Genomic DNA, 13,288 nt, shown 5'->3' with positions numbered 1-13,288 from the left:
ACATAAACTACTGTACTTACCCATTATCCTCAAGTCTCTTCAAGGATTCCAAAACTAACGAATGAACACTGTCTAAGGAGCAGGATCCAAAGCAATTTAGGGTTGAAATAAATTTAATTTTCATAACCCAGTCATTATGTAGCTTCCTTTTAACACTGGGAATTAAAAGGAAAAAAAAAGGGAGGGATTATGTTAGACACACAAACACATCATGTTGAGTGTCTATTTGTCATTTCAACTTGACTTTAATCAAAGTGCAACTCTGAATTGGAGTAAAGCCTGCATATATAATACCACTTTTAAATTTCATAACCTAAATCATTTAAAATGGAAAAATAAAAGATTATCATCACATTTTGAGCTATAAGTTCAGAATTTAAAAAATAATATAGAAGAATCTCAGTCCCATATTGGTACTATATTCTTTTTTTAAAAAAATATATTTTATTGATTTTTTTTTTTTACAGAGAGGAAGGGAGAGGGATAGAGAGTTAGAAATATCGATGAGAGAGAAACATCGATCAGCTGCCTCCTGCACGCCCCCTACTGGAGATGTGCCCGAAACCCAGGTACATGCCCTTGACCGGAATCGAACCTGGGACCCTTCAGTCCGCAGGCCGACGCTCTATCCACTGAGCCAAACCGGTCAGGGCGGTACTATATTCTTTATTGAAAAAATTCTGATCATCCAGATGAAGAGCTGTGTTTCATATTGTCTTCTATCTCATATGAGTCTATTCATTTTTATATTTTCCAATGGCTATTGATCTTTAAATCAATAATTCCCCTATTGATAGACACTGGATATTATACTATTAGAAATAACACTGTGGTGCTTGCTTCAGCAGCACATATACTGAAATTGGAATGATACAGAGAAGATTAGCATGGCCCCTGTACAAGGATGACATGCAAATTCGTGAAGCATTCCATATTTAAAAAAGAAAGGAAAAAAGAAAGAACACTGTGCCCAGCCAGCATGGCTCAGTGGTTGAGCGTCCACCTATGAACCAGGAGGTCACGGTTAAATTCCAGGTCAGGGGACATGCCCAGGTTGTCGGCTTGATCCCCAGTAGAAGGTATGCAGGAGGCAGCTAATTGATGATTCTCATCATTGATGTTTCTCTCTCTCTCTCCCTCTCCCTTCCTCTCTTTGAAATCAATAAAAACATAAACATATATATTTAAAAGAAATAACACTGTGATAGATATATATTTTAACACACGGGGACCCCAGATCCCAGTGCATACATGTTTATGAAGGCACTTGATGCATCTGCCCAAGTGATGGGATCCACAAAGGGATCCAGCTCATAGCCACCAGCACCAGTAGTGGGTGAGTCTGCCCATCTCATAGCATCTTCCTCATGTTTAATCTTTTCCAATTTTATAAGAGAGAAATTATATCTAATTTAAAGTGGCATTTCTTGGATGAATAGAGAGGACACATTCAGTACAATATTTGTTTCTCTGCTAATAAGAGAAATATATGACTTAGTGTGAAATCTTCAGAGACACGAGAGTTCTGAAGAAGACAATGAAAGTCACTCAGGACCTCATCAGTTGGAGATGACTGTCAGTAGCATTTTTGCCTGATGAGCATTTGGAAATGTGTCTTGACTATTTGTACCATGTGTGCATGTGTGTGAATTACCTGTTCATGACCTTTGTCCATTTTTTTCTCTGGGGGAATTATTTTTTAAATTGAAGTCTAAGAGCTAAGAAAGAATATTAACCTATCGTTTGTCATATTGCTTATACATATTTATCCAGTTTATTTACTTTACATAGGTTATCTCTTGAGGCCCACAGGTTTTATTTTGTGTTGAGTCAAACCTATCAAACTTTTTTCTTTGAATTTTAGAACCATTGCTCTTGTTTAGAATTTTCTTCAATATTTAAATGTTAGTAAATAGTTACACAGATCTTTTATAGCTTTCCATAATTTAATTATTATTATTTTTTAAAAATATATTTTATTGATTTTTTACAGAGAGGAAGGGCGAGGGATAGAGAGTTAGAAACATCGATGAGAGAGAAACATCGATCAGCTGCCTCCTGCACATCCCCTGCAGGAGATGATGTGCCCGCAACCCAGGTACATGCCCTTGACTGGAATCGAACCTGGGACCCTTCAGTCCACAGGCCGACACTCAATCCACTGAGCCAAACCGGTTAGGACATAATTGAATTTTTTATTTAACTCTTTAATTTATTTAAGTGCCTATAGATTTTAATTGTCAATAACACTTAGAATATGAATTTCAGTGGCTACTTTTCTGTTTTCCCTTAGTATTGTAAGTCCCTTGAGGTATGAGGCATTCCTCATTCAGTGTGATGTTTCAGATCTTTACCCTGTGGTCTGACACATCCTTTTGACTACATAAATATTTTTGTTCTTATTGTTGTTTTTGTTAACCCTTATCCGAGGATATTTTTCCATTTATTTATTTATTTTTTTAGGGAGAGTGGGAGAGAGAGGGAAAGACAGAGAGAATGTCGATTTGAGAGAAACACATTGATTGGTTGCCTCCTGCAGGAGCCCCCACCAGGGCCGGGGGCCAGGGAGGAGCCTGCAACCAAGGTATGTAACGTTGGCCAGAATCGAACCCGGGACCCTTTGGTCCGCAGGCTCTATCCACTGAGCCAAGCTGGCTAGGGCTTACTTAACTATATAAATACTTGAACAATGTCTATATTAAAACAACTGGACCACCTGTGTGATATACTGACCTTTTAAAGTCCTTGGAGTCTAAGACCTGATTTTGTAATTTTTTTTTGGTCTTTGTCTGCTTTAACCCAAAGTCGTCTGTGTTCACGGTGAACTTGTTCACAAACCCGCCATCGTCCCCCAGCAGGATGTCATCTCGGCAGAGCTGGTCGGACATGGGCACCGCACACACGCACAGGAGGCAGTGGTCCATCGGCTTTATGACGAAGTAGTTTTCCTGGGAACAGAGGAGCACTTTTCATAAGTTATTACATCGCTCCAAATATCTAAATATTATATTTAAATACTGTCCCTATTGTTTTAAAACATTTTTAAAATGGATTTCAGAGAAGAAGGGAGAGGGTGAGAGAGAGAAACATCAATGATGAGAAAGAGTCACTGATCAGCTGCCTCCTGCATGCCCCCTACTGGGTATCAAGCCCACAGCCCAGGCATGTGCCCTGACCAGGAATTGAACCGTGACCTCCTGGTTCATAGGTCGATTCTCAAACACTAAGCCACGCCAGCTGGGCTGTCTGTATTGTTTGATAAAAGTTTTACTTCTGGCCCTAGCCAGTTTGGCTCAGTGGATAGAACCTCAGCCTGTGGACTCAAGGATCCCAGGTTGGATTCTGGCCAAGGGCATATGCCTGGGTTGCGGGCTTGATCTCCAATCGGGGTGTGTGCAGGAGGCAGCCAATCAATGATGTCCTCATCATTGATGTTTCTAACTCTCTCTCCCTCTCCCTTCTTCTCTGAAATCAATAAAAATATATTTAAAAAAAAGTTTTACTTCTGATATGTCTTATTTTAGATCTTTTCACAGTGTTAAAGGAGCTTGAATGAAACATCAAGTTAACTAAATCACTGTGAGCCCCACAGTGCATTTGGGGCTGTTTTGTGGGGAAAAGGTGAGGTGCTTGCCTGTGGCTCAGGAATGGTGAGATTTTCTGATGTAATTCTGTGAATGTCCCTTTCTTGGGTTTGTAAGGAATATTAACAGGAATCATAAAAAGGTTCAGGTGTTAAAAGACCATTGACACAAAATTGGATGGCAAACAGGAAAGTCAAGAATCCAAGTCCCAGTTATTTCACCAGGAGTAATTAGGGGAAAAATAGCCTAACATCCAGGCTTATCCAGAATTAGTCACAAGCATTTGCCAATGCCACACTGGGTTCCCTAGGCTATAAAGCCATTGCTCTCCTGGAACTCAGTCTCTACCTAAAGCAGAAAACATACATGTTTTAAAAATTTTATTTGTTTTGTTCCCTTTAGAACAGCGGTTCTCAACCTGTGGGTCGCGACCCCTTTGGGGGTCGAATGACCCTTTCACAGGGGTCGCCTAAGACCATCGGAAAACACATATATAATTACATATTGTTTTTGTGATTAATCACTATGCTTTAATTATGTTCAATTTGTAACAATGAAAATACATTTTGCTTATCAGATATTTATATTACAATTCATAACAGTAGCAAAATTATAGTTATGAAGTAGCAACGAAAATAATTTATGGTTGGGGGTCACCACAACATGAGGAACTGTATTAAAGGGTCGCGGCATTAGGAAGGTTGAGAACCACTGCTTTAGAATGAGTGAGACTTGGACATTTTAAAAATATATACTTTTATTGATTTCAGAGAGGGAGGGAGATAGAGACAAACATCAAAGATGAGAGAGAATCAGTGATCGGCTGCACTCTGCCCTGATTGGGAATCCAACTATCTCCTGGTTCATAGGTCGACACAACCACTGAACCACATTGGCCGGGCTTTGCAGATTTTTTGCCAGAACGAGGCGTTTGATTTGAGCAATTTTCTTACCAAATGAAGTGGGACTGGAGAGAAAAGCCGTGAACTTGATCATATGAGCGTAGGCAAAAAGCTAATACTTGGGTTCAGAGAAGGGCGTCAAAGGCAGAAAGGAATCAGCCTCTATCAAAAGCAAAAACAAGCCCCGTGGGTGTGGCTCAGTGGCTGAGCGTAGGCCCGTGAAGCAGGAGGTCACGATTCCTGGTCAGGGCACATGCCAGGGTTGCGTTTTGGGCTCCATTCCCAGTGGGGGGTGTGCAGGAGGCAGCCAATCAATGCTTCTCTCTCATCATTGATGTTGCTATCTCTCTCTCCTTCTCCCTTCCTCCCTCTAAAAGCTATAAAAAAATATATTTAAAAAACAACAAACACAACTAATAACAAAACCCAATACCCCCACATTAAATACACATTAAGTCGAAAATATTAATAGTACTGTTCATGCTGAAACTGATTATTTAGTGAAATCCCCTCATTTTACATAAAAGGAAACTGATCTTCCATAGACAAAGGTGGTGCCCATATCCTCCCAGCACAAAAAAGACAATCTCATTTCTTTGAGTATTTCTCTCCATTCGGTACCTGGCTGCTCCCTTGAGCTTTATAATCCCACACAATGATGGTCCTTTCTGTCGTGGCAACAATTCGCTTCAGCTGAGTGAGGTAGTCACATCCTGTAATCCAGGAGGTATCCTGATAGGAAAGCACAGAATTGGGGGGCGGGGTGGGGGAGGCGGGGAGGTGTATGTTGTGCTTTGTCCTGTCAATGGCGATGGTTACTGACAAATAGGTTAGTTACCTGAAAAGCCCTGTTTTGCCCCCTTATTTGCAGAGGAGCCTCCCAAGGTCTCCTGTGCTGGTTTGAGGAGGGGGTGTCATCTTCTCCCCTCTCCCCTTCCCGGAGATTCTCAGCAGCAGCAGTGGGGGACAGCAGAGCTGGGGAACACCGGAGCTAGTGCCCCGCACAGGCCCGGAAGCACATAGCGGCTGGCAGAGCAGCCATCTGCGTGGCCTGTTCACGTAGGTGAGAACTTCACAGGGACACACATTGAGACCAGCTTAATCCAGGTCTCTGGCCCTGCAGCCATGCTTAAAAATTAAATAAAAAATATGTTTCTTGCCCGATCGGTGTGGCTCAGTGGTTGAGCATCAACTATGAGCCAGGAGGTCACTGTACCATTTCGGTCAAGGGCACGTGCCAGGGTTTTGGGCTTGATCCCCAATGTGGGGTGTGCAGGAGGCAGCCGATCCATGATTCTCTCTCATCATCGATGTTTCTATCTCTCTCTCCCTCTCCTTCTCCTTTCCTCTCTGAAATAAATAAAAATATATTTAGAGAGAGGGAGAAAGGCACAGAGGCCTGGAGAGAAACCGGACTCCCCTGCATGGCCTGGCACCTCCTTCGTAGTTCAGTGCACTGGGTGCCAGCAAGCAGGGGGCAAGCCAGGCACCCCCCATCTCCCATAAGGCACGCTGGGATGCCGGGAGCAAACTGCTCTAGCTTTACACCTGCCGCTGGGTTGCTTTCCAATGAGCAATATGGATGAAAGAAATTCCAACACTGCATGCGAATGTTTATGCTGTTTTCCAGTTTTTAAAAAAAATGTTTAAAATTACTTCTATTGGCTGTTTCTCACAGTGTGGGTTGTGTCCATTGTTTACATTCCCGAGTAGTGGGTGCTCCGAAGAACTCGGTGAAGCTTTAAATGGAAGCTTTGGGGAGTGATCAGTTTCCCATCAATTCTCCGCAACCCATTTAACTCCACCAAGCGGGACCTGCGTGCCCTTTGCTGTTGCCCAAGGCTCAGCTGTCGTGCATACACCTGAACGCACCTTCCATGAAAACATCTTATTCTCCGAGCCTGTTACTGAGTTCGTGATTAGTGATGGAGGCACCATCCTCCTAGGCCTGCATGTGACTTAAGTAGGAATTTGTAAAATGCACTTACGGTAACCGTGGTGCTGGTCTGCACTCGCATCTGTAAACAAAGGGAGAATTTGGAAGCCCCGCTGGCCTACAGTTACAGGCGAGAATGCTGAGGGGAACAGCCCGCTCTCTCCTCGGCTCAACCTGCTGGTCATTCCCTCTCCCACCGCTCTCCTCCGGCCCCTCCTCCCTCGAAGGGTCCAGCTCTGTGGAATCGCTCTGCTCTGTGTGTTGTCTTTAAGCCTGGTGACTGCTCTCAGGGTCTTACACTTTACTAGCTCCTTTTTAAAGACATCCTCACCCAAGGATATTATTATTATTTTTTAGAGCGGGTGGAGGGGAGTGAGGAGGGGTAGCTTGTATAAAGCTTACCTCTAGTTGGAAATGAACCAGAAATTGGAATTATTTTTTGATATTTTAAAAAATATATTTTGATTTGCTCTAACCAGTCTGACTCAGTGGATAGAGTGCCAGCCCACAGACTGAAGGGTCCTGGGTTTGCTTCTGGTCAAGGGCATGTACCTCGGTTGCAGGCTCTATCCTGGTTGGGGCATGTGCAGGAAGCAACCAATCAATGTGTCTCTGTCTCTCCTGCTCCCTTCCACTCTCTCTAAATTCAAGGGAAAAGTATTCTTGGTGAGGATTAACAACAACAACAACAACAACAACAACAACAACAAAAATAATCCTATATATAATAAAGGGCTAATATGCAAATTGTCCTCTCGACCAGGAGTTCTACCCAGAGTTCAACCAGGAGTTTGACCAGGGGTTGGGGCTGGCCCACCAACCACCCACAGTCCTTCCTCCCCCACCCCCCGCCAGCCCCTCCCCAGTCACCCCGCCCCCCAATCAGGGGTGGGGCTGGCCTGCCAACCGCTTGTAGCCCCTCCCCCTGGCCGGCCCAATTGGCCCCAATCGGGGTGGGCTGGCCGGACCCCACTTGTGCACGAATTTGTGCACCGGGCCTCCAGTGTGAGTGTGTGTAGTGTGAGTGTGTGTGTGTGTGTGTATAATTGATTTTAGAGAGAAAGGAAGGGAGAGGGAAAGAGAAACATTGATGTTAGAGTGAAACATCCATTACCTGCCTCTCGCAGGCCCCCACTGGAAACTGGGCCCAAAACCTGGGCGTATGCCCTGAGTGGAAATCGAACCTGTGACCTTTTGGTGCATGGGATGATACTCAACCAATTGAGACACACTGGCCAGGGCTTATTTTTTTATATTTAACACCAAACATTCACCTTATATTCTCATAATGAAATTCAATGTAGACTATGTCTCCATTAAAATATCTCCTATTTTAAAAATAGAAGTCCAATTTAGAAAAGAATGACATTGAGAGCAATGGATTACATTTACATGGGGATATATGTTCATAAAGTGCTTCCACATTCATTATCTTATTTGACCTTCGTGACATCCTCTGAGGGAGAGGGGACTGGTCTTATTGTCCTCATTATACAGATGTAAAGAAAAGACACGTGAAAACACATGTTGGCTCCTTAAGTTCCTACTTAACATCATAGCTAGCGAAATAGAGTGGCTAGAATTTGAGCCCCCCCTTTTTTTACTCCAAGGTTTTTGTTCAGACCTTTTATCATTTGGTAGGATTACGACAAAATCACTTGGCTTGTGAATGTCTCTGATGTTCTCTGAGACGTTATCCAGGGCCATCCTTTAGTTGTGCTGATGCCACCTGGTTCATAGGATAGCTGTGCCAGGAACAGTGCTAAATGCAGCTACTAAACTCTCAAAAAGTGCTCTGGGGTTCAGCAACCTCTTCATTTTACTCATATGTAGTTTTTTTTTTAATAACGCTGAAATGTGGTTTATGGTTTCTGCTGTACGCGATACATATGTATAGTGCATAGACAAAACAAAGAGAGGAAGGAAGGGAGGGAGGAAGGGAGGGAAGGAGGAAGGGAAAGAGAGAAGGAGGGAGCGAGGAAGGGAGGGAAGAATGGGAGGGAGAGAGAGGAAGGGAGGAAAGAAGGGAGGAAGGGAAGGAGAGAGGAGGAAGAAAGAGAGAGAGGGAGGAAGGGAGGGAGGGAGAGAGGGAGGGAAGGAGGAGTCCAAGGTTCAAATTACCTGGTTGTTAAAGACTGTTATCAATCCTCTCTGAGAAGCTGCTATCAGTAAATCCAACTGGGGGATCTTGACCATGCACTTAATCACGTCCCGTCTCCGACTCCCTGTCAACAGCACAATATTCAGTTCAACTCCCAGCAGTAAAGACCTCAAAAGTCACTTGTTAGGTTTGTTAAAGAAGAAAAGGAAACAACCAACTCATTTTCAACAGAGAAACTACTGTCCCCAAGAAGGTGGAAACTGGTGCTGGGGATATGTGAACGAGCCTCCCTCTTTCTGTGTCTAACACACAGATGTACGTGCGGTACAAGAACAGCTGCACACACAGTGCTGTGGGGGGACGGGAAGGGTGCTGGGAGGGGGTTGGGGTGAGAGGGGCCCACCATTAGGTCCTTTAGAGCAATGACAACATTTCAAACTCAACCGCAGGTACAGTTTCTTCTGATATTGCGTGTGACACCGTCACTTATAAAGTAAAGTAAGTGAAAAGGGAGTCTATGGAAACGTTATATGCCAATATTTGTTTTGGGGGAAATAGTAGCACCCATATTAACTTGGAAGGGAAAGTCATACGATCACCTGTAATTACGACTCGCTGTTTTCTAGACACAAGGAAAACCAAATTTTCTTCATTCATTTGGGAAGCGAGAGGATCTTCTTCAGAGGAGTAATACCCAAAGATCTACAATCCCAAACGACACATGTCAACACGAACACTATTTCAGAATCCACTGCGAAGTAACAGATTGGATGCTGTTGGATTTAAAGTCTTGGTTGAATGCCCAACACCTTGCCCAGCCGCTGGGGCTCAGTGGTTGGGAATCGACCAAGGAGCCAGGAGGTCAAAGTTCAATTCCCGGTCGGGATACATGCCCGGGTTGTGGGCTCGATCCCCCGTGTGGGGCGTGCAGGAGGCAGCCGATACATGATTCTCTCTCATCAGTGATGTTTCTCTCTCTCTCTCTTCCTCTCCCCTCCTCTCTGAAATTAATAAAAATATATTTTCTAAAAAAAGGTCAACTCCTTGCTTTGTATATTGGCAGAAGGTCCCCAGAGGAAGAGAAGGCAGTTTAATACATTCAACACACCGTGTGGTGATGGTGCATGGTCCTTAAGCAATCCCTGATTTTCCTTTTTGATTAAAGATGGATGGACCAGGCGGGTGTCCCTGCTCAGACTGGTAAGTTCTATTGGGAGCCGGCACTTTGATTTAATTATTTCTTGTAAAAAAAAAAAAAAAAAAGAAAGCCCTGGCCGGTTTGGCTCAGTAGATAGAGTGTCGGCCTGAGGACTGAAAGGTCCCAGGTTTGATTCCGGTCAAGGGCATGTACCTTGGTTTCGGGCACATCCCCAGGAGGGGGTGTGCAGGAGGCAGCTGAATCGATGTTTCTCTCTCATCAATGTTTCTAACTCTCTAGCCCTCTCCCTTCCTCTCTGTAAAAAATCAATAAAATATATTAAAGAAATAAAAAAGAAAGAAAAATACGACATGCATTTCATACTAGAAACATGAAGAGTGACTACCTCACACCAGTCTGTGGGCCCATCGGGGTTGTTGCAGAGTTTCCTGTAGAAGCATTTCACGTCTTGATTCTTCACTTCCATACCGAAGAGGTCCTGCACCTCCGCAAAGAACTTCTCATAGTTAATCATGTCTGCGTCATAAGAAAGGGCAAACACATGGGCATCAGATTCCAAGAGCTGCGGCCTCTTCTATTTGCTAATCTGCTCCGTTATCTCAGCCTACTAAAGCTCGATTCTTCTGCACTTTATTTATGTACTAGAGGCCCGGTGCACGAGATTCATGCACTGGTGTGGAGGGGGTGGTCCCTCAGCCCAGCCTGTACCCTCTCGCAGTCCGGGACCCCTGGTGGGATGTCTGACTGCCGGCTTAGGCCCAATCTCAGACATCTCTCTCATAGTCTGGGGCTCTCGCAGTTTGGGACACCTCGCTCCGTACTAACCACCTACGGTGGAGGCGGGAGAGGCTCCCAACACCGCTGCTGCACTCGCCAGCTGTGAGCCTGGATTCTGGCTGAGCAGTGCTCCCTCTGTGGGACTGCACTGACCACCAGGGGGCAGCTCCTTCATTGCACGTCTGCCCCCTGGTGGTCAGTGCGTGTCATAGTGACCAGTCATCCTGCTGTTCGGTCGATTTGAATGTTAGCCTTTTATTATATAGGATTTTTTTTAAATTAAAAAAATTTTTTTTTATTGATTTCAGAGAGGAAGGGAAAGGGAGAGAGAGAGAGAGAAGTAACATCATTGATGAGAGAGTATCACTGATCAAGCCCACAACTCGGGCATGTGCCCTTGACCGGAATCGAATCCGGGACTTTTCAGTCTGCAGGCCAACGCTCTGTCTACTGAGCCAAACCAACTAGGGCTCATCTGCACTTTAAAGGTTTTCTTTCCATTGGAAATAGAACTAAGGACTTGGCAAAAGATTATGTAGTCAGAAGAAAGTATTACTTTGGTGTCTAATACCTCCTCCATAGCTTATGTTGCAACTATTTTAGGAGTTTGGTTCAGGAATACAAAGATCAGAAATGAATCACAGTTTTCTTATTGTCACAGTTCATTCCTGGTCAGGGCATATGCCTGGGCTGTGGGCTTGATCTCCAGTATGGGGCCTGCAGGAGGCAGCCGATCAATGATTCTCTCTCATCATTGATGCTTCTATCTCTCTCTCCCTCTTCTTTCCTCTCTGAAATGAATAAAAAATGTATTTAAACAAAGAAACAACCAAAAATGTGGCCCAAGTTGGTTTGGCTCAGTGGATAGAGCATTGGCCCATGGGCTGAAGGGTCCTGGGTTCGATTCCAGTCAAGGGTCAAAGGCACATACCTCAGTTGCAGGCTCAATCCCCGGCCCTGGTCGAGGTGCATGCAAAAGGCAACCAATTTATGTGTCTCTCATATCGATGTTTCTCTCTGTCTCTCTCCCTCCCTTCCACACTCTCTAAAAAATCAATGGGAAAAATCCTCAGGTGAGGATTAACAAACAAACAAACAGTGAATGTAAGGCAGAATTAGCAGTCTAATGAAAGTCATGATTACATCTCTCCCTTCTCAATCTGTCAGGTCAGTCCCTCTGTCACAGAAGGTAGTTTGTCTAGTATTAGTTTGTCTAGTAGTACTTAGTCTTTATCAAATCTATACTTTATAAAATATATACTATCTACTATAATATCTGTATAAAACATATATTTATATATAATATCCTCTCTATATAGGTGTATATACATATACTATGTATACATATACTATAAAGGAATATATGTCTGTGTATATATATATATACACTCATGCGGATACTAGAAAGGAAGGAGATTTTTCAATACGGCTTTGTGATTGCAAGCTTTTACATGAGAACAAAGTTAGCTTGCTCACTGAGCCATATGCTAGAACAGTGATGGCGAGCCTATGACACGCATGTCAGAGGTGACATGTGAACTCATTTTTTTGGTTGATTTTTCTTTGTTAAATGGCATTTAAATACATAAAATAAATATCAAAAATATAAGTCTTTGTTTTACTATCAAAAAATTTCTATATGTGACACGGCACCAGAGTTAAGTTAGGGTTTTTCAAAATGCTGACATGCCGAGCTCAAAAGGTTCGCCATCACTGTGCTAGAAGAACCCTTAGATGTCATTTAATCCACCCCCTAATTTTATACTCGAGAAAATTAAGGTTCAGACAAGTGAAAAAAACAAACAAACAAAAAAAACTTCCCCAAGATCACTTAGCTTTCAGGACTGAGACAGAACGAGGAGTCAGGCCCCCTATTTGGTGTCTTTGCTATTAAGCTGTGTTGTTTCAAACATTTCCCAGTTCTAATCAACAGACTCCACTGGACCGCCCTGGAGTCACCGATCTTACCTTCTTTTTGGGTAAACAAGCCCGCTTTTTCATCCTTTTTCTGGGCCGCTGTACGTTCGACCAGCCTTTCGAACCCCTTCAGGGCTATCTTGAAACTGACCACCTGAAGTGCATTGTTGAGCCACTTCTCCTTCCCGGCATCCATGGGGATTCAGGGAAGTGTTTATTTCTGTACAGAGAAAAGAACGCAAATTTGCCAACTTGGATAACCTCCCAGTTGTTACGTTGCCTTCCTGCCGGCTCAGTTGCTCTAGGACGCATTCCTTTGACCTTACGATCCCATTCTGTGGGGAGGAGGAGTCTGAGAGGTCACCAGGATGTTGGCAGGGAGGAACCTGACTGAGGTCTAATGCCCGGCCCGTGGGCAAACCTTGCAGGGAGATCTGACTTCACAATGTGGCCAGTGTCCTTCACAGGGCACCCCCTGCATCATAATCTCCCTGTATGAGGAGGAGGCTGAGACTTGTTTTCCCACAAATGGACTGTGTGTGCGCGCACGTGTGCCTGCAGTTCCAGAGAGGGAAGAGGAATGGATAAGATCGAGAAGGGACACTGGCCTGCCTCCCTCCCTCCTACACGCGCTCTCAACCCTCTTGCCTTCTTCCTCGAGGCACCTTGGAGAGTAACATTCACTTTCATTCTTGCGGCTGCCCTGGATTGGAAAGCACGGGCTTCTAAAAAGGAAAATGGATTTCGGCATCTGCCATTTCTATCACAGATGGAGATATTTTTAGCAGTCAGAAAGAATAAAAATGCCTCGTATTCCTTTAGGCATTGTCCTTTAGTGAAAATAGAAAAGTGAGCCAGGCATGGGGAAGGGTGAGCTTCTGAATGGGAAGGAAGTTCTTCAAGGGGTTATTT

At 44.0% G+C, this 13,288-nt stretch overlaps 1 protein-coding gene and 1 non-coding gene across 2 annotated transcripts in view; one reads left to right on the top strand and one right to left on the bottom strand.

The window, feature by feature from the left end:
- WDR64 (WD repeat domain 64) overlaps positions 1-12,678 on the bottom strand; it is a 60,468-nt gene extending 47,790 nt beyond the window's left edge. Inside the window, exons 1-7 of the mRNA XM_006103198.3 lie at positions 12,428-12,678; positions 10,068-10,198; positions 9,123-9,225; positions 8,544-8,647; positions 5,108-5,218; positions 2,734-2,948; positions 21-155 (exon numbers count right to left, since the gene is read on the bottom strand). Of these exons, the coding sequence (XP_006103260.1) occupies positions 21-155; positions 2,734-2,948; positions 5,108-5,218; positions 8,544-8,647; positions 9,123-9,225; positions 10,068-10,198; positions 12,428-12,572 (944 nt within the window). The 5' untranslated portion in view covers positions 12,573-12,678. The remainder of the gene's footprint in view (positions 1-20; positions 156-2,733; positions 2,949-5,107; positions 5,219-8,543; positions 8,648-9,122; positions 9,226-10,067; positions 10,199-12,427) is intronic.
- Positions 833-939, top strand: LOC111823337. The gene has a single exon (XR_002826369.1). It is a non-coding gene; the product is annotated as a U6 spliceosomal RNA (small nuclear RNA).
- Positions 12,679-13,288: the final 610 nt, after the last annotated feature.

The sequence above is a fragment of the Myotis lucifugus genome, unplaced genomic scaffold (genome assembly GCF_000147115.1).
Source record: "Myotis lucifugus unplaced genomic scaffold, Myoluc2.0 scaffold_468, whole genome shotgun sequence".
NCBI lineage: Eukaryota > Metazoa > Chordata > Mammalia > Chiroptera > Vespertilionidae > Myotis > Myotis lucifugus.
The sequence above is the reverse complement of the archived record's forward strand: the minus strand, read 5'-3'. Positions and strand labels throughout refer to the sequence as shown.